The 24,506-nt window shown below is 35.9% G+C and overlaps 2 protein-coding genes and 1 pseudogene across 3 annotated transcripts; 2 read left to right on the top strand and 1 right to left on the bottom strand.

The window, feature by feature from the left end:
- Positions 1-729: 729 nt before the first annotated feature.
- LOC140820592 (SEC12-like protein 1) lies at positions 730-4,451 on the top strand. Of its 2 annotated transcripts, XM_073180902.1 has the most exons (11): positions 730-1,012; positions 1,291-1,388; positions 1,653-1,785; positions 1,885-1,976; positions 2,417-2,516; positions 2,603-2,675; positions 2,778-2,898; positions 3,353-3,472; positions 3,868-3,938; positions 4,049-4,252; positions 4,347-4,451. In XM_073180902.1, the coding sequence occupies exons 1-10, from the start codon at positions 851-853 to the stop codon at positions 4,246-4,248; spliced, it is 1,170 nt and encodes a 389-aa protein (XP_073037003.1). In that variant the 5' UTR covers positions 730-850; the 3' UTR covers positions 4,249-4,252; positions 4,347-4,451. The 2 variants fall into 2 exon arrangements, with proteins under 2 accessions (XP_073037003.1, XP_073036994.1); XM_073180893.1 differs by lacking the exon at positions 4,347-4,451 and having other exon boundaries at positions 4,049-4,269.
- Positions 4,452-4,607: 156 nt separating this feature from the next.
- Positions 4,608-23,534, bottom strand: LOC140820585 (uncharacterized). The gene is given in 9 exon segments (XM_073180881.1): positions 4,608-8,079; positions 15,861-15,960; positions 16,091-16,256; positions 16,885-17,191; positions 17,272-17,756; positions 17,869-17,911; positions 19,357-19,475; positions 21,720-22,012; positions 22,015-23,534. Coding segments are annotated over 9 exon segments (2,454 nt in total). The 5' UTR covers positions 22,889-23,534; the 3' UTR covers positions 4,608-8,012.
- Positions 11,492-14,213, top strand: LOC140824492 (protein FAR-RED IMPAIRED RESPONSE 1-like; annotated as a pseudogene).
- Positions 23,535-24,506: the final 972 nt, after the last annotated feature.

Raw genomic sequence — 24,506 nt, 5'->3', positions numbered from 1 at the left:
ATACTTTCCAGATAGCGTAGATATCATCGAAGGGGTTGACATTTTGCAACTCATACTTTGGGGAAAAGATTGCCTACATTTGCACCACATATTACATACCGATTACAGCTTTACAAAAAAATATATTTAATTCCATCAATTATTTTTTATTATTAAATTAAATTAAGACAATGAATGATAGCTAATTAACCACAAATTTCTTTACTCTTTTGTTAATCAAATCTGACATTCTTTAGAGATATATGTTTTCTATAAAAGTAAAAAAAATGTCATCTAAGAACTTGTATATGTTCAAAATGGATGAAAATGTGAACTAAATTCAAAGTTTTTGGGAGGATATATACAATTAATTTATTGTTATATGAATAAGGATTTTTTCAATCTTATACGCATTTTCAAAACAAAATTTTTCTGTCAAATTTTCGATTGTGACTTTTGGAGTAGGTCTCTTCTTGTGAGACGGTCTCACGAATCTTTATATGTGATACGGGTCAACCATACCAATATTCACAATAAAAAATAATACTCTTAGTATAAAAAATAATATTTTTTCATAGATGACCCAAATAGATATTCGTCTCACAAAATACGACTCGTGAAACCGTATCACACAAGTTTTTGCCTGGATTTTTACTTTTAGAAAAAAATGTGGAAGATAGAATCTGAAAAATATATTTGAAAATTTGGATTTGGTTGTCATTGCAGGGGATAATAACCCCAACGGTGTTCCCAATATTCTCCTCCGTATAAAAACCCCTTTTAAAATTTTCTTCCAAATCTGCTTCACATTTCAACGGCCAACACCTGACGACGATCTTTTCTTTTTTGATATCGATTTGCACTGCGGAAAATGGACGCCGGAGACGTGCCGGGAGGAGGTGTTGTGACTTGTGCGACGTGGATCAGACGGCCAGAAAACGCGCATTTGGCGGCGGTCGGAAAATCGAAGCCATTTTCTATAGAGATATTCTCCTTCGATCCGAAGACCACCTCTCTCTCTCCATCCCCAAAGGTCGGATGCTTTTATTTTTTAATTATTTATTTGTGTCGATATAATTTTGTATTTAATCTGCTGCATGTGAGAATTTTGTTACCCTAGATTGAGTGAGTAATTTAACATTTTGATTCAGACAGATTTATGGTAATCATGCTATCTCTGATGCACAAGATTGCTTCAAGGAATTTTTTGCAGTGGCTTATTGTCAATTTCGATGGAGGCAGTGTTATGTTTGATAAATGTTATTTGATGGTGTATGAATACGTGATCCCCTGTGTCTATCATACATGCAGGCTAAGTATGAATTTGAAGAAGGGGTTAATCCAGTGACAATTGCTGTGCATCCCAGTGGAGATAGCATAGTTTGTGCAACCAGTTCTGGCGACTGCAAGTCAGTGTTTTGACTGTTTGGTTTTAGTCTTCATTTTATCATGCATCTAGATCTTTGACTAAAGGGTTTATTGTTAATGTTTGATATTCCAGAATGGTTTTGGAAATTTATTATTTGGAAAATTATTGGCCCCGGTCATGACTAACAGAGGAAGGAAAGGGGTTTGCACTGGCGTGCATGTCTTACTCTTAGAGTACACCTTTCTCTGTATGATATTACTTTTTCGTGCTAGATGCAAAAAGTAATGAATCATGAAACGTGCAGATTGTTCAGTTTGTATGGCCGGGAAGACAATATAAAACTTTTGAACGAAGAGGTGCTTCCACTGCAAGGAATTGGACTGCAAAAGTGCTTAGCTTTTAGTGTAGACGGAACTAAATTTGCAACCGGTGGATTTGTAAGCTCTCTTATGATGACTATCATTCTGTACTGGTCTCTGAATATATGATTTTTAGAACATATTATATATTATTTTACCTTTTCTTTAAAATTGAAGGACGGACATCTTAGAATATTTGAGTGGACAAACATGCGCATCATTTTAGACGAACCAAGAGCTCACAAGTCATTTCAAGACATGGATTTTAGGTAAAACATTTGATTGATTTTTAATCTATTACAAGATATCGTTTCCCATATTATCTACTTTTGTCCCATATCCATATGAAATCATGAACAGTCTTCCGCTTATAACACAAGCAATACTACCATGCTGCCTTGACATGAGATTTAACAATTATGTTTTTCCCATGATGCACTTCTTATATTGACATTGACATTGCTCTCTAAAAAAAATGTTCACGGTTTTTACTTCAAGAAAATTTAGACTAGATAATTTCACAATATTTACCTGTTATACGAAAGGAGCTGGACTGTAAAATTCTATGTATATCTGAAAGAGGAACTGATTTTTATTTTTATTTTTGTATTTTCTCTTTCAAGTGTAGACATTATCTAGTGCTCTTCAATCAATTCAGTCATCCTGGGAACAGACTTTAATGGTTTTGGTCCTTGTTATTCTGTGGCAGCTTAGACTCAGAATTTCTAGCTTCAACATCAACTGATGGCTCGGCAAGAATATGGAACACAAATGATGGAGCTCCTATAACAACCTTGACACGGAACTCAGTATGTGCTTTATTCCTGACTTTTGCGTATCATTTTCCCACAAATTTAAGTTATTAACGTCTCTATGTATCTTTCTTGTGTCGCAGGATGAAAGAATCGAACTTTGCCGATTTTCTAAAGATGGGACAAAACCCTTTCTATTTTGCAGTGTTCAAAAAGGTATGTCAAATGTACAAGATTCTCCAAGCATGCAGTCACCTAGGTGCTTGAGATTAATAATTGTTGGAAATTCAGACTTGAGACATGGTTTGTATTACACAGGAAATAAAGCACTGACAGTTGTTTGGGACATAAGTACATGGAAGAAAGTTGGGCACAAGAGGTTACTGAGAAAGCCAGCTTCAATAATGTCCGTGAGTTTGGATGGAAAATATCTTGCTTTGTAAGTATCCAGCCTCTTTTTGAATTGTATTCCTTTTCTATTTTGTTTATATGTTTATTTTGGGAAAAAAAATCATATCTGTATTATTTTCTGGAAGTACCTTTTGCTGAAAGTGACAACTGGTTCTGAAACAAATTAAAGAGGAAAAATTGTAAGAACAATATTATTTTGGACGTCTAATATTGTAGGTCCATTAGAAGCACAGAAACATTCCAATGGAATTTTAGTAGTTAAAAACAATATAGTACTCGAGAAAATAAAAATGTAAAAACTGATATGCTGGTTCTAATCCGATCGTATATGAACCTCAATAGGTAATGTCAATGATACTCTTATTGCCAGACAAGAATATACTTTCTTTGCCGAGCGCGAGATCTTTTTGGAAGAACGTTTTAGTTTGGTATTGATGATGTTACTGTCAGCAAATAAATTTTCACAACCTTTCGAATTATAGGGGGAGCAAGGATGGAGATATATGTGTCGTAGACATCAAAAAAATGGAAGTCAGCCATTGGAGTAAGAGGTTGCACTTGGGCGCTAACATTGAATCATTAGTCTTTTGCCCCAGTGAAAGGTAAAACTTAAAATCTGTCATCAAAATCAACATATGAATGCTCTTTCCCGAGCCATTAACTAGTATTTTTGTATTTTCATGTGGTTCGAATCAATTTATACAACGACGGTTGCTCATTTATTCTTAATATTCAGACATACTGTTAATATACCAGATTTTTGCTAGTTCTTTACTTCTGTTATTTAGATGTCTAATTTATATACCATCTGGTTTATCAGTAATTCAAGTTGACCTAAAATGAATTTCTCCATCAGATTGCCCACTTGATTATCCTCACAAACCTGTTGATTGGTTAATGGAAAATGCTGTTAATCTTCTCTTTTGTTTTGTGACAGACCTAGCATTTTAAATTGTTTACCTTATTTTCGTTTAAGCTTTTGCACTCGACTCTGCAGAGTAATTCTTACCACGTCTACCGAATGGGGAGTAATGATTACTAAACTGAATGTTCCTGCCGACTGGAAAGGTTCTTATATCCATCTATCTTCCCCCCCTCCCCGGAGCATCGCCCACTTTATATTCTAAATTTAATTTAAACTAACCAAGGTTACCATTTTCTTGTCCCTGAAATTGCAGAATGGCAAATCTATATACTACTGTTGGGGCTATTTTTGGCTTCCGTTGTTGCGTTTTACGTTTTCTTTGAAAATTCTGACTCATTCTGGAACTTTCCACTCGCTAAGGATCAATCTGCGAGATCCAATATTGAATCTTTTCTGGGTGATCCTCAGTCTGATGACCAGAAATGGGGAGCCTTTGGACCGGTAGATTTGTGATCAGGTAGTCTATATTATGGATTGGAAGATGACGAGATGATTGATCCACCACTTGCTTTCAGATGCTTAATAAAAGTTTATGTTTATGCATTTTTCAGATCGATTTTTTGCTGGAACTAAAGGAAACTTGATTTTTAGTGACTACATTTGGTAATAGTTTTTCTACTGTGTTAATGATGAAATTTGTTTTGCTTATGAATATTGTTCGAGATTTTGGAATGCGTCAATGGTACTATCAGTTTATTCGCATAACAGGACGATGTATTGTATGCTCATTTTGGTTGTTTTATCATTTGTTCATACGACATACGGATGTGTTTTTTGAAATTAGTTTATAAATTCTTAGAGACGACTTCTCATTGATAAATATGAATTCATTGATAAGCACGTGTAGCATACAAAAATTGAACGTACGTCAAATGTTTATTACAGAAACCTTCAGAACAGAAAACCGGAGAAACCAGAGCTGCCATCAATTACTATAAAAAGTTCTAATAAGTCTTATTTCATGGTCCCTGAAACTAGTACTTTACAGTAACGAAGAAGCTCGAATCACCTCCATGACTGCGGTTGATGCAACTGTTCCTTTTCCTCCTCGGACGAGCTTGCCTACTAGATGCAGGGGTAAATCAAACAAAGGGAAGCCAACAAATGTCAGCCTTACAAACTTATTTTACAAACATCAACTGCGCAAGAAAATGAGACAACTAACCAAACTGCGTAGTAGCCGCAGGTTACTCTTATATCAAAAGGTATAGTATGACCAAAACATGAAAAATTATCAAGTTAGTGTCACTTGTAGCACAAATCCACAGATATTCTATCCTAAAAGGCTCAATCAATTCCATCACGTAAATATGACTGGTTTCTTCCGCTTGTCTGGATTATAGGCGATGTTGTAATGGAATAAAATTGTTATATTCAACAACTACGAGATAAATGTAGAATAATAAATTATGGTTGTCATGGATTATACCAAGTGAGCATCAATTGTACGATATTAGCAGATGACTAACCGAGATACAAGTTGGTGGTGTGGTGAAATTCTCGACGAGTTAGAGATGCAATGTATTCTCCTAGTGATGTTCGTTGTTCTCAATACAGCAACATGATTTCAAATTTCAAGTGGGAGGATGAGGATACCTGAAATTTTTCATCGACGGCAGCAGGAGACAGATAATATAGAAGTGGGAAAGGACAAAACACATGTTTAAAATAAGAGCACAAGTTCCAATGCACTGTGTGGACGAAAGACAAACCTCAAGCCAAGACCGTGTGTACTTTGCCTTATCCCATTTAATTCACCAGATGCAAGTGAAGGTGGTCTCTCATTCAACAGGCCTTTCGTTTCTCAGGAACCCTGTCTCTGAGAAGCAACTGATAAATCACACAGAAGATACAAATTCTTTAGTAAACACTTTATGCGATGGCAAGATAACAAATCAATGAATTTGTTCGGTAAAATAACTAGCAAGAGGTATTAATGGGACTGTATCAATTATGAGCCACATTAAGGTGAAGTTAACACATAAATACACGTACAAACTCACAATAAAACTAGAACAGATGACATAGTGAATGAGAGATTGTATAGATACCCAAATAAATCAGATGAGCAAGGCGAACATCATATCCAAGCCACATTATTAGACCACCTACAGCCAAAGCTGGGCAGTTCAAGTTGGCCAAAGGATCAGCCATACTCTTTCCTCATGAAGTCATGGTCAGGCATGCTTAAGTCAGAAATGAAGATAAATTTCTAAAATCTAACATACATAGCCTTGCAACTTGAGCTAACCTGACGCACTACTCAACCATAAAGTATTGCTTGGATTTTACCTGCTGGTTGTCAATGGAATGGCTCAAAATCTTTCTGATTTATACCTTTTACCCATAAGTCAGAGACATTGATTTCTGTCGAGTAAATTAAAATGTCCTCCAATTCTCTTTATCTTCTGTAACTCATCAGGAACATTTCTTTGAACATCATGCAACAGATGGCTTCGAAGAATAGGGCATTGAATATTAAAAATATACACCTAAATTATTTGGGTACAAAACTCAAGCAAATAAGGTATTGGATATTAAGAACTTTTCTTCACTCGGTTTTTGGGACTTGGATTGTTTAGATTCAAGAAGACCACTTTAGCTTAGCCTAGTACAAACTTCATAATGAAAATATAAACAAGAACTATAAACAAATATTCTGGTCCAGATTCAGAAAATCAATGCTAAGATTATTTCCAAGATGGCTTGTAGGCCCTTGAGTTCACTGAAAACATTGCTAGTTCACGGGGTGAAACATAGAAAACTCAGTCTAGCCCTAACACTATGGGATTCAGCCCAAATCACTAGTAGACTCTTTGACCCTGATTTTTGTCCATTATTGGTAATGCACTTTAGTGAGATTATCCTAGCAAACCACCAAATGTAAATTTTCCCAAGGGATTTTTACATCCAAATATATATCCCTCTGGAACTGTATGCCTTTCAATACACATTGTCGAATCAACAAAATCCGTCTAGTCCCAAATGAAAATATTGTTCCTCATACTCCCACTGGACATCTTCTAAACTTCAAAAACTATTATTGCATATTTTTGCTAGCAAACTGTAAATATGATTTGTGGAAAAGCAGCGGACGCCAGCTTTGTACTCTTGTCCATAAAGAGCTCAATGAATTTAAGTAAAGTACAAATTACCATTATTTTGATACCTGTGCATTGCAAGTGTTTTGTTCTATAGTTTTGCTTTGAAATTATTAAAGAGAATGGCAGAAACTCTTAAAATGAGAAAAGCAACTACAGTCTACAATCTTTTGGCTGAAAATTTCGACAGTGATATTACAGAGACGATAATATCCGGTATGAGCTGGATGAAATACACGTGTCACGTCTCATGTACTTTTCTACATATTTCATTTAAAGCAAGTTGTAAACAGAGACATACAATGCATATAATAGGCATACGAGAAATTTTTGCAAAATAAGGTTAGTTATATATTTTACTAACCCTAAATATTACTATTTTCATCATATTTTTTACCTTTGAAAGTCTCAGCCAAAAAATTTAACAAGAAAACACATTTACAAAATCATTTTTAAGAGTTGATGTATTTCGGTTTTTCACATTATCAACTTTAAAAAACGCATTTTCGAACAAAATTCTCACTATACACAAATCTCAATATATTGGTATTTTTCACTATTAAATTCATTAAGATCTTTATTAGAAAAAACATCGTATCACCACTTTCACGAATCATATTTCACACTTGGCAAGCATACACAATAGTTATTTTTTAAGTTTCGCAAATATGCACTTCGCATTTTGAGGTGCATTTTCTCATGACAAGTGAAACAATTTCCTACTTCGCTCTTGTTTATAACTTTATCAATTTAATGAAATTTACACGATTACTATAATACATAGATTCATTAGAACCACTAAAAGCACTCTCTTGCTTAGCTACCTATTTTACACAGTTTATTTAAGTCTTAAGTCACAATCATTTATTCATTTTTTTGAAAAATTACCTCATTCACAATTTTGTCACTGTGTTTGTATGCGTGTACCAGGTTATTCCACTCTTCCAAAGCAAAAAATACATAAAGAATCACGATTGATCAAAATCACCAAACCTCATCTTTGAATGACACTATGGTAGAAGATTACTCTAAACAAAATACCCAACAATTATCCATGTCTTCCGACAGAAGAGAAACGGTCAATTACAAGTTCTGAATTCTAACCATTTACTCTTTCTAGTCGCAAATATCCTCACTGTGACCCAACGGGTAATTCCCATTTGAAGTCATAATCTTTATGTAGCTGTGAAAACACAAAAGCTCGCATCATTATGTGCAAGTCCATAATATACAAAAAAGTATCAGGCGCATCCTCATCAGGTTAAAAAAATGAGAAAATTTCTTGAAGTCGACCAAAAAGTTATAAAGTTCTAATTTACAGCATGATAGTTTTCCACAACTGGTAAATAATAGTTATAATAAGGTTTTGGCTCCTAAAAAATTAAGGCATCCTTGTGCAAAAAGCATATGACGAAAAATTCTAAATACAGGATAGAGAGGGAATCAGGCAGATAAACAATAGTATAATCAGGGGTTTGCTTGTATCTTAAATGCTCGGTACAAGCACAACTTCAAGTTGGCAGTACCAGGAGAAACATCTGAGACACCAAAGAAGCCCGTCATAAGTACCTGTCACAATTCATCACTTTCCTTTCTCCATTCAGGTTGGTTTGAGGAGTAGAAAAACTGAATTGATTTGCAAGATTTTCAAGCCAACTTGAAAACTCTTCAACATGAAATCATCAAGTTCAAGCCAAAGTTGAACATGTTTGAATATATTTCGATTTTCGAGCATAAATTATCTTCTATGACAGCTTGCCAGCCGCTCAGGAACTTAAATATTTATCAACATTTTGCAAACATATTTCAAGCTAAACAAATTAAGTTCAAAATAAAACTTGAAATAAGTCAAGGTTCTAAAATTCTAACGACGACAACGGTTAAAACAGACACAATCATTCTTACCCATATTACTTCCTCATACTACCGCCTACGCTGACCGACTACCACTTTTTCGGTGCGGTCGACCGTTGACTAGCACCTAGGCCGAATTTTAGAGCACTGAATAAGTTGAACTCGAACCCAAAAAATTCGGTTTCAAACATGTGAAGCTATTTAAAAAAATTCAGTCTTAAGCCCCAATATTAAAATAAGAGCAATATTCAGCATCTTATTTACTTGTACAATCATGTGTTTTAGTTTTATTTCACTGTTCAATAGTCCGCACGTCACATATTGGATGTCCAGTACTCCAGTTAGAAATGTCTCCAACATTTACATTCCAAGTGTATTTCAGATTGGTAAAGTGAGTACTTCATTTTCCACTTCTAGTAATTCTGAGCCACATTAGGTGAAACAGGAACATAAGAACATATATAAACCAAAAATTACCGGAATTGTACAGAAAATCCACGTTGTTAGACCACCGGCAGCCATTCCAATTCTATCCTTACAAGAAATAATATCCACGCTTGGAAAATTAAAACTGCAAAATTTAAAGTATATAAATATTCGGGTACAGAAAATTCCCTTACCTGTTCCACTGCGGACACCAGATTTAATTTCCTATCATCTTGTACCTTCACCCTACACCTAAATTATATCAGAAAGCGAGAAGAAAATAAAAACGAAGAAGCATACAAAATAAACTAACATGTTCATAAAATATACAAAATGAAACGAGACAGTAATGCATTATCCTCGAATCTCACCGGAGAATATATCGCCGATGCTCTGGTGTTGACGGCTTAAAATTTCTAAACCCTATTAATGGGCATTCAATGGATGCGGTCTCGGGTTTTGTATATTGGGCTTATTAACTCGGGTCTGGCCCACATTTCCATTTCCCGATATGTGCTCAGCGGCAGGTTTACTATACACCAAGGTTGAGCATAACACAGACAAATAGACATTAATTTTTTCCCTATTTAGCTCGTATGTCATACAAAAATTACAATTTTGTTTTTTTTTTATTTAAAACAACAAATTTTTTTATTTTTTTAAATTCCAACCATTCAAACAGCACTTTAGTCCCTCGATATTTTGTCAAATTTCACTTTAATCTCTCGATAATTATAAAAAAGATCGTACACACACGTACCGCGTGTGCAGAATAACTAGTCTTAATAAAATATTTCCGTTTAATACGGATAAAACTCATTTTAGTACCCATAGTTTAGGAGTCTTACCAATTCAGTCCCTCTACTTTGTCTCGTATCAAAATGACTCAATTTATTTCATGTCGTAGTAACCTCGTTGCACACACAATATATTTATCCGCAATTTAGTGTGTTGATCACCAATTTCACTCTTCCCCTAGTACTTTGCCTTTGTTTCTATCCTAATTTCACATTGGTATCTCTTTCACATGTTGTTTTTATCATGTCATGTTCTGATTTTAATTGAGCTTTAAAAATTTTAAGTCTAAAAAAGATCTCCGAAAACCCTAAACGCTTAGGGCTGCCTAACACCTTTTCGATGCGGTAGGATGACGCCTAGCTCCTAGGCGGCCACACTGATTGGCCGTCTAGCACGGGTTTTAAAAAATCTGATTTTAATCAAATTGAGGTTTATTGGAGTGCAAAATCAACCTCAAGTTCAAAAGACAGCTCCAGGAAGCATCAGTAAATAAAAATATAGTACATTTTGAGAACAGAAGATATCAACACTTACGAGTCAATTTTTCGGGAACAGGTGCGCTCACCTTCGGAAAACAGGATGAAAATTTTTTCAGACATTGGTGCCCCGTTGCTACAGTAGCATTGTTTCCACTACCGATGCTCGGGTTTTCTTATGTTTTTCTTGCTCAATTTTCATTCATTAATTTTTTCAACATAAAATAGATTACAAATACATTAAATTTGGGATGAATATCCATCATAAGCTGTTAGCAACTCACATTTTGGTTATATAAGAAGCCATTTTAGCACGAGACAAACAAACTCACATTTTGGTTATATAAGAAGCCATTTTAGCACGAGACAAACAAAATGGACTAAGCCGAGAAAACCCTTAAATTACATGAACTAAAATGAATATTAACCATTTTTTTAAAAAAAATGGGTAGTAACCCGTTTAAATCAAATCTAGAAGTTGGTCTCATGTTCACTTTGATTTTTCAAAAAATGATTATTCGTCACGGTGACACTCCAATAAAGGGTATTTTTGTAAAAATTATAAGGGAATCAACTATTTATCAAATATTATATTCCTTAAAACAATTTTAAACAATTATATTCACTTTTATTTTCAAATACCACTCAGTTCCTAATTTCTCACATTTAAACATAATCTTTTACAAATATTATTTTGGCTACAATTCTTTTAAAACATATGAGGTGGTCACATGTTTATATGAGTTGTATAATTTCTCTCTTATTGTTATTTATTTTAGGTAAATAAAAAAATCACGGACCAATATGTACAGTTAAGCTGGTTATACCCAGGAAATTATAAAACATACAAAACCATGAGTGTTGCTACAGGTACACCCAATTTATCTTACTTCGAGATGTACACCCAATATATCGTGATATTTGTATTTACTGATATTTTGACCAAAAAAATTCATTTTTTTTTATTTCACAAGGCAGGGCCATTTTCCTTCTTCGAGAGCAGGGCCATTTTTCTTCTTGTAAAACAAAACCTTCTCAACCCATCATCTTCACAATTCTGACCACCACTCCAGCGACAGCTCCCGACTCCAGCGACAACACAATATTCCGTTGACAACTAGTTGGTTGCCCATTTTCACTTCAAATATTCTCCCAAAAATGATTAATCCAGGTATGATTCTATCATATTTGAGTGATTTTTATTTGTAAAATTAATTGCTGCTTTGAGATTATGCATTCTTTATAATGAAACTTATTGTCTGTAGAGAATTTTCCATAGAATTTGCTATGGGTAATTGATGAAACCTCATAGGAACACTAGAAAAGTTATTTCAGTAATGGGTAATAATGTTTTGAAATTTTATACAAATTCATGTTATTCTCTTATTTTTACTTTTTGTCCCAGAAAACCTTAGTCAAGAATGCAATATTGAAAAGTCAAATTCAAATAGTGTAGTTGGTGAATGTGAACATACGATTGAAAATGAAATGGGAATTAAGGATTGTGCTACTGTGAATGATGGGGTGTTCGAAGAAGATAACCACGTTGTTCCTGAGGTTGGGATGAAATTTAAGAGTGTTGATGAAATATATGAAATATACAAAAGTATGCATATCGTGTGGGTTTTCCAATCAGAAGGAGGACTTCTAGAAAAGGAAAAAATGGAGTTATCCGAAATGTGGCATTCACTTGTGGCAGAGAAGGAAACCGATCAAGAGGTGCAACTACTTCTCAAAAGCCTAGTGCCACGAGTCAAACAGGATGCAAAGCTAGGTTGAATGCAACTGTAGATGCTTTTGGTGTTTGGAGACTAACAATCGTAGAGCTAAAACATAATCGCGAAATAAGCCCCTCAAAGTCTAGGATGTATCGATGCAATCGACAACTAACTGAAAATGTTAAAAGGAAGCTAGAGCTTAATGATATTGCTGGAATTCCACTCCATAAAAGTTACAACTCAGTTGTTGTTGAAGCTGGGGGATATGAAAACATGACTTTCATTGAAAAGGATTGTCGGAACTTCATTGATAAGGTTAGGAGACTAAGGTTGGGTAAAGGAGATGCAACTGCTATTCATGCATACTTTGCAAAAAAAACTAATCAGAGTCCTGGTTTCTATTTCTCTATTGATTATGATGAGGATGGTCACCTAAAAAATGTGTATTGGGCTGATAACAGATGTAGACTAGCGTACAAGGAATTCGGTGATGTTGTCACATTCGATACAACTTACTTGACAAACAAGTACGATATGCCATTTGCTCTTTTTGTCGGTGTTAATCATCATGGACAATCGACTCTTCTCGGATGTGGTTTGATTGCGGGTGAGGATACTGACACTTTTGTATGGTTATTTAAGACATGGCTTAACTGCATGGAGAATCAACCTCCCAAAGGTATTATCACAGATCAGGACAGGGCCATGCAAAATGCTATAGAGATTATATTCCCCAACACAAGACATAGATGGTGTTTATGGCATATACTTAGAAAGTTACCTGAAAAGTTTGGGTATCACAAAGAAAAGGAATCTATTTTTAAGGACATACACAATTCTGTATATGAATCATTAAATCCTGAAGAATTTGTTCAGTCCTGGGTTGCAATGGTAGACAGCAATTTCAAGCTTCATATACTATGGACAAGCTTAGAGAATTCCAGGAAGAGATCAGTCGTCTGATGTATTGTAAAGTGATATATGGTGGGGAAGAGCTTGAGAGGACAAAATTTAAGGTACGTGAGGATGTCGAGGTCAAAGGAAAAATAATAAAACAAAGAATTGTAGATGTCCAGTTTGAAATAGAACAAAATGAGATAGTTTGCAGTTGCCATTTATTTGAGTTCAGAGGAATACTTTGCAGACATGCTGTGTTGGTTTTGTTATTCAAAAACGTGAGATCAGTACCACAAAATTATATTCTGAGGAGATGGAAGCGTGATGTGAATCGCTTGTACACACGGGTGAAAGTAAATTATGATGGTTGGATTACTACTCCGGGGCATGAAAAATATGATGAATTGCATCGAGAATTTTCAGGACTAGCAGGTTTGGCTGCAGATGATGAGGCAAGATTTCAGGAGGTGAAAAGATGGATTTCAGTCAAGAAGGCTGAGTTCACTTCGAGAATGATATTAGGTCATGAAAGTGAAGATTTTGTTCAACCATCTAATCCAGTGAGATCTGCCAGTGTTGGAGAAGTTGGAACCACCTTTTCTACTCAAACTCTAGACCCGAAGTGTACGAAGAGAAAGGGAGCCTCTCGTACTGTTCGAAAAAAAGGACCATTGGAAAGTAGAACAAAGAAAACCAAGGTATTATTTAATCTTTCTTTTACTTATGTTATTATTCTTGAAAGTAATTATCTTAACATTCGTTATCTTGCTAGGTGCAAATTAAATCGAAGAAAGACAGATGTACAAATGTCAGTAGCGAAAAGAAGTTAACAATTTTACAACTGTTACAAAAACACTCCAATGTGGAGTCGACTTTGGATCAAGATTTGGGTTGGATAATGTAACAGCCCCATTACCTTTGTATTTTGGCCAACTAGATAATGATGGAAACTATTGGTTCGACAAATTGGAGCAGTAATGAGAGCATGAATGCTTTATTCCATGGAGTTTTTGGATGACTATGAAGAACAAGCTATTGGAACTTTTTTACTTGAATTTTATAATTTGGTATCTGTCGATCCATTTCTTGAAGGATTAAACATATGTTACTTTTTATATTTGGTATGTTTTTGTTTAATTTTTGGGATGCTGAAATATATGCACTTTTTTTTTTGGTAAATTGGACATTATCCAAAGCTTCTAAATTGACGTCTCATGATAATGTGTGTTATGTTTCCGAAATAGAAAATAAACTAAATTGACATAAATTAACATTTTATTATGCATGAGTGCATGTTTTGTATAACATTTGTATCAATTATATTATCATATTTCACTTGAAAGATTAATTGGCATTTTTGTCTCCTGGAAAATATATGAATTGGCCATTATGTGAAAAACATATAATAGAATGAATAATGAAAATGGGAAGAATTTTGTAATATGTTGATTTTTTTCCAACTTTGAAGTAAAATTATAATAGTATGGTAAAAAAAATTTCAATTGAAAGAAGTTAGCTTTTTCATTGCACAATGGCTTCCAAAAATTGAACTGTAATTGTTTAGTTTTTATAGGATAATTTGGTCATTTTAGAGATTGTTGTAAAAAGTGTTGTACAAATAGTTGATGTACCTTTAGCATTCTCCCAAAACCATAGACTTGATATCTAAACGTACCAAAAAAAACTTGAAAACAAAATTCCAATTTATACAGAGTTATAATTTATATTAAAATATAATGTACATGATTGTAATGCATGCCACTAGGAAATAATTACGGTAGAAGATAATTTTAAAACTTTTATATTATAAACATGCAAATAAAGTAAATAAAAAGTTTTTTTGGATGCTTAATAAAGTAATGCACATACGTGCATGAACGATGTTTTTTTAAAAAAAAATTAAGGATAGAATAACTCACATAACAGGACATCACTGATACACAAATTCAACAAAATTCCATAAAGAAAATATATTTTGGGTTCTATAATCTCCAATGAAAAAATAACAATGTTGATTTATCGAAGAACCATGAATGAATGATGAAGCAGTTAAAGAGTCAAAATGAGTACCAATTTTACAAAACAAACAAGCTAACACTTAATAACTAAGAAATGCGGGCAAGGGCAACTTCAGAAAAGAAAACGACCGAAACCAAAGCTTCCACCAATTATTATCAAAAGTTGTTCTAAAATAAGACTTCTTTCATGATCTCTACATCTAGTATTTTACAGTATGGAATAAGCCCGAATCACCTCTATAATGGGAGCGCGACACAATGGACACTTTCCTCCTCCTCGGACTAGTTCGTTTGCACATTTAGAGCATGTACACATGAGCCCACATCTGCAAAAGTGAAACGAACGAGCGGACCCAATAAATGTCAGCATACAGACACTTACCAAGTGAAAGGGAAATGATTTACGTGTAAAACATTCCATTGGACAAAGAAAAAGGCAAGATAGTAATTCATCAACCTCATTGTCCATAAATTAAAAAATAATTTGAATGTCCAAAGTAAATGTTACAAGTAGCATCAGATGTTCATTAATGTTCAACATGAACTCAAAATATATGATTTATTGTCAGAAACTTTGCATCCAAGACTGAAATGGATCAGCTCATCATGGTTCCCAGTCTATTAATGTCAGATATTTCTAAATGGACTTGGACAGCAACCCGATTACTCTGATCCTTCACGAGTGCGAATGGGTTTGAAAAATGATTCAACATATTTACAACCCTAATCCAACCACTCCTATAAGATGATGCAAATTTGTTGTCATGGAAAAAGTACCTGTACAATAGGGAATCGATATGATCATCACAGCACACACAGCAGGTACCCTTTTTCACAAGACCCCATTTAGACCCATCCTTAGATGTCGCAGGAATCCCTGCATGATGCACAAGCATTAATAAACTCAATTACAACTGACCGGTTGTTCATATAAGAAGAGCCGAAATAAGTATTTTGAGCCTCTTTTGTGGAACATATCATAAAATTTGCATGAAAATTGCAAAAACCTTGCCCACCAGTTGATCGGTTAAGAGCAGCTGAAACTTCCAGTCGAACTGAGCGTTGGAGCTCCAGTTGCATGTCCATGCAAGCCTCTAGTGTCCTTTGCATGTGATTCATACCCTGCTGAAGCTTTGCCACATCTGCTCTTAGATCGTTAATGGTATCCCACTCCTATTTATTATGAGAAACAATCATGTAATTAAAAATGATATCTACCAGTTACTGGTCATGTAATCATCGAGAGGTCCACTGATATATTAGTATCGGGCAGCGTAAGATTTTTGGTGTGAATGCTGAAAAATTTTCGAAAAATCTTCATAGTGCTTGCATGGAAAATTTTCCTCTTGCAAAATATCAAGTATGAATAACTATTACAATAATACCAGTTGTGAATTATGGCGCCCTTGTATATTCTGTTCTCCTAATATTTATTCATAAATCTCCTTTATATGAGCAGACTTGAAACGTGTGAGACTGACTTTTTATTTTTATGACTAATAACCTAAAACAACATATGCACGTTCCCGTTGACCTAAATGACATGACAAGCACATTCTCTCGTTTAATATCCACCAAAAGAATGCAGATTGTCCTCATAAGTAAGGTATTCAACACCTCTCATGTTGTCCATACTAAAATTTTAAACTCATAACTCATTTAGGTCTCTATGGGCTTGCTCACATCTATGCCAACCTTGTAGTCATCAATGATCAACCAAAACCCAATTACTGAGAAAATTAGAGTCTTATTCAAATAAACGTAAAACTCACAGGGGAAGGGGGGGTGTCAGTTAACTCACCAGTTCAGAACGATGGGCACTGTGACGAGGCCAACCAGAGTGTCGCAAAGCTTGATGCCAAAGGGGTTGTGGTGGGGGTAATGGAGGTGTTGGCAGTACCAGCGAAGGTCTACCGATAGTATCAAGTTCATCCTGATTATGCTCATCATCACGTGTGGGTTGATCCATCACAAGAGATGCTGAAAGAGGCAAGTTCCTATCCAGGTCCCAATCAATGGGAGCCCTTCCTTGCCTTTGTACATATGATTGAATCAACTGATCCAGGCTCTCACGAAAACCACTATGAAGAAGATTAGAGACGCTCCTCCTATAATAGGTGGGCAATAGGTAAAAAATAATGGTGGAAATATAAAAGTGTTGATAGCGCAGGAAACTGAGACAATTAACCTGCTTAGTAGCTCCCTCAGTTCCATGCTGTAAACATTGTCATCATCAGGTGGGTGGAACCTGGTTACTCCTCTATTTAGAATAGAATGCCGTAGTCTTGAAGGTTCTGAATGCCTTGCTGACCGATTATCCTCAGCTTCTCGCGGGCCATCATTCTGCCAAACATCGTGGGTTTCTTCCAACCCATGTTGTTCTCCAGCTTCAGTTAACAATGCTTCCAAATCCCGGTCAGGTACTAAGTTTTCCTGCCAGTTTCGGTTTGTAACTTCAGAAGCTGAATTTACCCAACCATTAGAGTCATCACGAGCTGATTGACGTTGGCTTACTCTCTCACCGTCAGTAACCTGTCCTTCCCCATCACTACTTCCCATATCAGCAGTGACTTCTTGGTTGGTACTTCGACCATATGTGCTGCTATCCAAGTTTACCTCGTGGTCTGGTAATTGATGGCTGTTTTCTTCCCGGCTTTCACGCTGAAGCTCCACCTGTGAAGTAATTGCATCACTCTAATAATTTCTGTTGTTATCAATCATAATGTATAAAATCGAATAAAATCACATTCACTCAATTAAATGAGTTTTTCAGAAGGTTGCTTACTTGATCACGATTTATATTATCTAATCTGGAGCCAAAGCCTTCCCTGAATGCATTAAATTACCATGAATCAAATTAAAAACACATTACTTGTGATGAGAGTGACCGAACTGTGAAATAAGATTAAAATCTTAAAGAAGTAATAAGGAGCAAAAACAAGGACAAATTCCAATTGTGTGGGGTAACTGATCTGAAGGCTTCAGGAGCAAATTTGAATACAGGGAAACTCTAAACCTTAGAATTCATCATGAATATTCAAAATGGGTATATTATGAAATAGTGTCATTTTGCTAACCACACAAACAAATGCAACCAGCTGTTACAGCAATGCCAATAATTTTAAAGAGTGAGAAAAAACAAATACCGCCTTTTGTCCTTTATCCTAAGCATGTTAGGTAACACACTAGTGACTAGATTCTCAATGCTGAAAGCTAAAAGGACTAGGCTTGTCCTGTTAATCGGGACTGTATGCTAGATATCAGTTTCTCTAGTTTGGGATAAAGCAACTTGAAGTATAACGGTTTTTGTTTTGGAAGCAGGAGTATAATGGATTTTGATATATTTAGAATTTTAAACCCGTGTGACATAAAGGCAAATGTTATATATTGGTTCCATTGTTTATGAGAGACTGCAAACTAAAAAGAAACCGAGGAGATTCCTACTCTATTGTTTCCTCGACCGTCTGTCAAGATTATCCTCTTCTTCCAAATCATTTTTCCCCTCCTCTTGTATGACATGGATAATTATTCTAGAAGCTGAGGCAACCGAGTACTCATAAAAATTTACAAAGTGAATGTGAAGTAGCAGGCCATTATTTCAGTAATAACCAGTCATGCTGTTTATGCAGTGGATCCTCCTGTAAAATAATCATGCATTACAAAAAAAACCGCCATCCATGCAAATACCGCTCTTTTCATCATTTTTTCACGTGCACCTCGCAATAGCACTCAATCAATGCCCATTGTCAATGTTTCACTTATTTCAGCAGGTGCTTTATAAAGTGCTTCAGATCCATAAGAAAAGATCTCTAAATTACATAGTTGGCTGTTCCAAGAAAATATTGCACAATGTTTTAGGATATGGTCAACTCCGAAAGAACTAAAATAAAAAGTATTGTATGAATAAAACATGAAAAAGTTGTGAAATTGACGTCACCTTTAGCGCAAAACCATGTGCTTTCTTAAAAAGGCGCAATCAATCACATAGCATAAACATAACCATGAATCATTTCAGTTATCCTCCCACTTGAAATTTAAAATTATGTGGCTGTATTCAAGAATGAAGAGCATCGCTAGGACAATGCATTGCATCTCTAACTTGTCGAAAATTTAACCACGCCTAGATTACAACTTGTATCTCCATTAATCATCTATTAACAACAAAACATAGATGGAGAAAATAATTCGAGAATGGGAAAGGATAAAAACAAAACAAGATTTTTGAATAAGTGCACAAGTGAGTTTCCGTGCATTTTTTGGATTAAAGACAAACCTCAAGCCAGAGACTGTGTGCCTCTGCCTTAACTGATTTAATTCACCAGCAGCAAATGAAGGTGGTCTCTCATTCTCAACAGGCCTTTCATTTCTCAGGAATCTGCCTCTGAGTAGTGACTGAGAAATCACACAACAATGCAAATTCTTTAGTAAAAATTTTATGCATCATGGCATAGATATTGTTCCATAAGCCAACCAGCAAGTGTATTAACGGAACTTGTTATGACCCAGACTTATTGAGCCCAGTTATTCCAGAATTATCAGGCCCAATAGTTGAAAAGATGAACAGGCCCCAGCCCAAGATTGTAAACGTGTATGTTAGGAGAAAGATGGGGAAAACACGTGAGGGAGGAATATAAAAGAGTGGGGTTTGGTAGAGAGAGGCATTCAGTTATATTTTCTGTTGAGCGAGTTACTAATTTTCATTTGTTGATCCAAATATCTTAATCCCATTTTGATTTGTGAGGATAATAACATTGGTCAAATTCCATGGGTCCCAAAAATGATTGTAAGTGACAGATACGCAGTGTTCATGAGTTTTTTCCGGTCCAAAATATTTAGGTTGCGGGGAACTAATCATAAAATGAGCACAACAGAGCATCCTGAGACAGATGGACAAAGAAAATCCTTGAACAAATGTGTGGAGACGTATTTGTTTTGTTTCTGTTCTGAACAACCAAAGAGTCGGTCAAAATGGTTGCATTGGACCGAGTATTGCTATAACACTTCCTATCAAACTGCTGTTGGAATGACCCCATTCGACGTCGTGTATGGACAGAGACCTCCTACTTTAATTAACTTTCTACCTGGGGAAACTAAGGTATCCGCAATCTCACAAGCATTGATGGACATGGATGAACTTCTGAGGCAGCTCAAGTATAATCTTGAGCGGGCTCAACAGCGGATGGCCAAGTACGCCAACAAAAACCATAGGGAGGTCCATTTTCAAGAAGGTGATGTGGTGTATCTAGAGTTACGCCCACCCCGCCAGAATTCAGTTTGTGCACGGGTATTCCAGAAGCTCACAGCTAGGTACCATGGGCCTTTTAAGGTTTTGAAGAAAGTGGGACAGGCGGCGTATCGTCCGAAGCTACTGGAGGGCCCAAAACACATCCAGTGTTTCATGTGTCATGTCTAAAAAGGGCAGTAGGCCGAGACCACGTTGAAATTAAGTTGCCTAGTGACGTGGACACAGATTTATTTCTCACCTTTGAACCTGAAGAGACTTAGGCAGAAAAAATTAAACGGGTAAAAGGGAAGCCATGCAAACAGTTACTGGTGCTGTGGAAGGAAAGGACGGATGAGGATGTTACGTGGGAAAGCAAGGAAGATTTCACAGCACAGTTTCCTAATCTTCGCCTTGAGGGCAAGGCGATTCTTGATAAGGCTGGGCAAGTTTTGACCCCAGACTTATTGTGCCCAGTTACTCCAGAATTATCAGGCCCAATGGTTGAAGAGATGGACAGGCCCCACCCAAGATTGCAAATGTGTATGTTAGGAGAGTGGGGGAAAACTCGTGAGGGAGGAATATAAGAGGAGTGGGGAGTGGGGGTTGGGTGGAGAGAGGCATTCAGTTATATTTTCTGTTGAGTGAGTTACTAGCAATCTGCTAGGGAGGTTGACTGATTGTACAGAGTGATAAATTCTGGATCGTTTATCTTTTTCATTTGTTGATCCAAATATCTTAATCCCATTTTGATTTATGAGGATCATAACAGAATTGTACATGCAAGGACAGGCATAGTAAAACCTAATATAAAGCGCATAAAGATCCTAATGCAGAGGACATAATAATATTAAGATGCATTTCCAGCTTAGAAATAATAAGTTTATATGTTCCAAAACATGTCCAAGATGTCGAGAACAATCTAACTAAACGAGCCTCGATCTTCCGACACAGATTTATAACATGACATTAACACAATGCGAGTCATGGGGAAACCAAGAAACCCCAAAGGTGAGATTTACAATGAAGAAAAAGTATACATGGTGACTTGAACTGTACCCCATAAGCAGTTCACTGATAATCAGAAAGTAATAACTAAGCAGATTAGCAGAGTATCAGAAACCCATGAAACCACTGCGCACAATCAAGGAGCACCAACAGATAACTAGAACAATAAGTGGTTCAAATTGACAGTCCCTGTGAAAGAGGTGAACCACAGCTAAAGCCAGTAATATCTTACTAGTTTATTATGTAAGCAGCCTAAGTAATTTATGCATAACAATGTTCACGCTAGAGACAGGCTCGATATCCATGAAGTTCTGCCTAATTGAATACCGTTTCTTATCTGATACCTTTCAAGCTAAGTGGTTATGATGAATGATGAGAGATAATAACCCTTAATACCTAAACATTACCTGAATACGATTGCGATGTGGAAATGAAGAAACAGCACGATGTTCCAACAGACCCTGAAGTTCCCCCTGCCTTTCTCTTTCAATTTTTACAAGCAAATCAAGAAAAGATTGTCTTCCTCTGAACCTCAACATATCCCTGCGAATTTGCTCCGGTGGACCTTCGTCTTGATCAGCAGCAGACCCTTCACTAGAACGATCAGCTTGAGAGCCCATTCCATTATCTCGGTCTCCCGTATGTCCAACCAGAGACCCTCTTTGCTGACTTGTCGTCTGCATCCACTCTCGTACAATCCCACCCTCTCATGCTCAGTCTCGCCAAGCCATTCAGCTCTGAGACTCTCATTCCTCGGCAAAGCATTAGATGAAGGATTACTAACATCACTCTCCACCCATCCACGGACAATATGCCTCACTCTCTCCCTCTCGACTTCTCCAAGATCTGGAGATTGTTCACGACTAGAATTGTCAATGTACCTATTCTCGTTCTGTGAGCCCACCTGATCATAGGTCCAGCTTGCAAAGTTATTCTCACTCTCATTAGCATCTCTCCTAGGACCGTGATTGCCACTATCCTGGCTTTCTGTGATATTTAAAGATGCATTTGTATTAGAATCCATGATTATCCGTTGTCTCAATCTTCCCCTTACTCTATCCCGAGCACGATTCAGTGCATGCTCATCCTCCAACTCCCGCCACATCTGCAAAATAGATGAGGCCCGGGTACTTAGCCTCTCCACATTACCTTGGCGCCTAGAATTTGGGGATTGTGACTCCCTCAAGAAAGAAGAATCAAGCATTGAGACAGTGTGCAAGCCTGCAAGTGCCATCAGCTTGGACTCACGATTCCTCCTCTCAATAGTAGTCATCATTTCCTGGGCCTGGCGTGCAGCCCACTGGCTCAAAATCCTCGAGTGGCGCCTCCTAGCAGCGGAAGACTCTGCAAAGTCATCACCATCAAGATCAGACCTCCTCCTCCTCCTGACAAATTGTTCTCCCTCATCCTCATCATCTTCAGTATTAGTTGTTCTGGGCGAACTGCATGATGCGAAGGACATACAATCGTCACAATGCTCGCGCATCAACTCCTCCAAGCCCCTCTCAAATTCTGAACGAGCATTACTGGTCGTGCTCTCATGTTTTTGTTGTACTTGTTGCTGAGCATTGGCCATACCTCAGCCTCAAAACCTACCACCAATTTCACCACCAACACGCTCAGTTACCAAAACCAAGAAAAATTCCTACACCTCAGATACAAAGCCCCAGAAGACACTAAAATCCCATTTTCCCCACAGAATCGGCCACACATTACTCACAAAAAATCCAATTTTTACACACTGAGAAACAAAATCATAAATCAACAATAAACATTCTCATATCACAACGCTTTGTCGATCCATGGCGTAACCAATGGAACACTCTGCAGCATCACCTGGTCGAATACAATAAATTAATAACCCCCATTCTCCCAACAGCACGATCCAACCCAATATTCCCAAAATACCACCAAAATAAAATATGATTAAGATCCAACCATCATAATAATCACACGGGAAAGAAATGAGGATCGCAAATCGAAATTAACAAACCGATTCCATAAACGAAACGTACCGCTGTAAAACAGCGCGCTCTTTAATTGCAGTGGAAAAATGAGAAGCATGATACAGAACAAGATTAAATTTTTAATAAATGTAAGAATAATTACATAAATATGAACATGAGCACGTGCAAAAGAGTGCATCGATAAAAGGAGGCGAAGAGAGGAGAAAGTAATCGTGGAGAAAATATAAACGAGACAAAGCAAATGCAAATGGAAACTTAAAAGCGGACCAAAACGAAATGTACGTTGGATTTGATTTTCTTTACACGCGTTGCCATTAAAAAGGTTTCATATCATAAGGGTGGTTTTTTTAAAAAAAAAAACATTTATTATAAAAGTACGTATGTTATAAGACGGTCTCACGAATCTTTATCTATGAGACAGGTCAACACTACCGATATTCACAATAAAAAGTAATATTCTTAGCATAAAAAATAATATTTTTTCATGGATGACCCAAATAAGATATCTGTCTTATAAAATATGACATGTGTGATCGTCTCACAGAAGTTTTTGTCTTGTTATAATTGAATTTAATTTCAAAACGTTGGAGATCTTTATTTTGTTGGTATGTTTTGATGTGTATCTGAAAATATAACAGAAAGTCGATGAAATTTTGAAAATGAACAGTTGAGCTTCGTGTTGAACACGATTTTTTTCTTAAAAAAATCGTTTTATATATGAAATCATGCACGTGATATTTATATATATATATATATATATATATATATATATATATATATATATATATATATATATATTATTTTATATATGTTCGTTCACTCGTTAGAGAGTAAAAATATGGAGAGTATTAGCTTTAATTAATAGTATTGATTGAATTTTACTTTCACATTGTTTTCTTAAATGATATGATATTTTGGTATAATATTGATCTGTTTATATCATTATGCTAAACTTTTGGATCTCAATCTCATGGTGTTAAATTAAATCAAGTCCATAAATAAAAAATAATGTCAAATGTGTCTCGAGAAAAATAATTCACCATCGTTGAAATTATGTATATAATTTTTGATTATTTTCTTCCAATTTGTTTAAGTTGATAATAGATTGATCATATGTAATAATCTTTTATGTTCATATGTCAAAATGATTTTGACGTTCGAATAAATGTTGAAAAATATTTTATTTTTATTTTAAAAATACTTGAAGCGAAAAGTCAAAACCATAAA

This window comes from Primulina eburnea, chromosome 2, assembly GCF_022965805.1.
Source record: "Primulina eburnea isolate SZY01 chromosome 2, ASM2296580v1, whole genome shotgun sequence".
NCBI lineage: Eukaryota > Viridiplantae > Streptophyta > Magnoliopsida > Lamiales > Gesneriaceae > Primulina > Primulina eburnea.
Note: the sequence above shows the minus strand (reverse complement) of the source record. Positions and strands in the feature narration are given on the sequence as shown.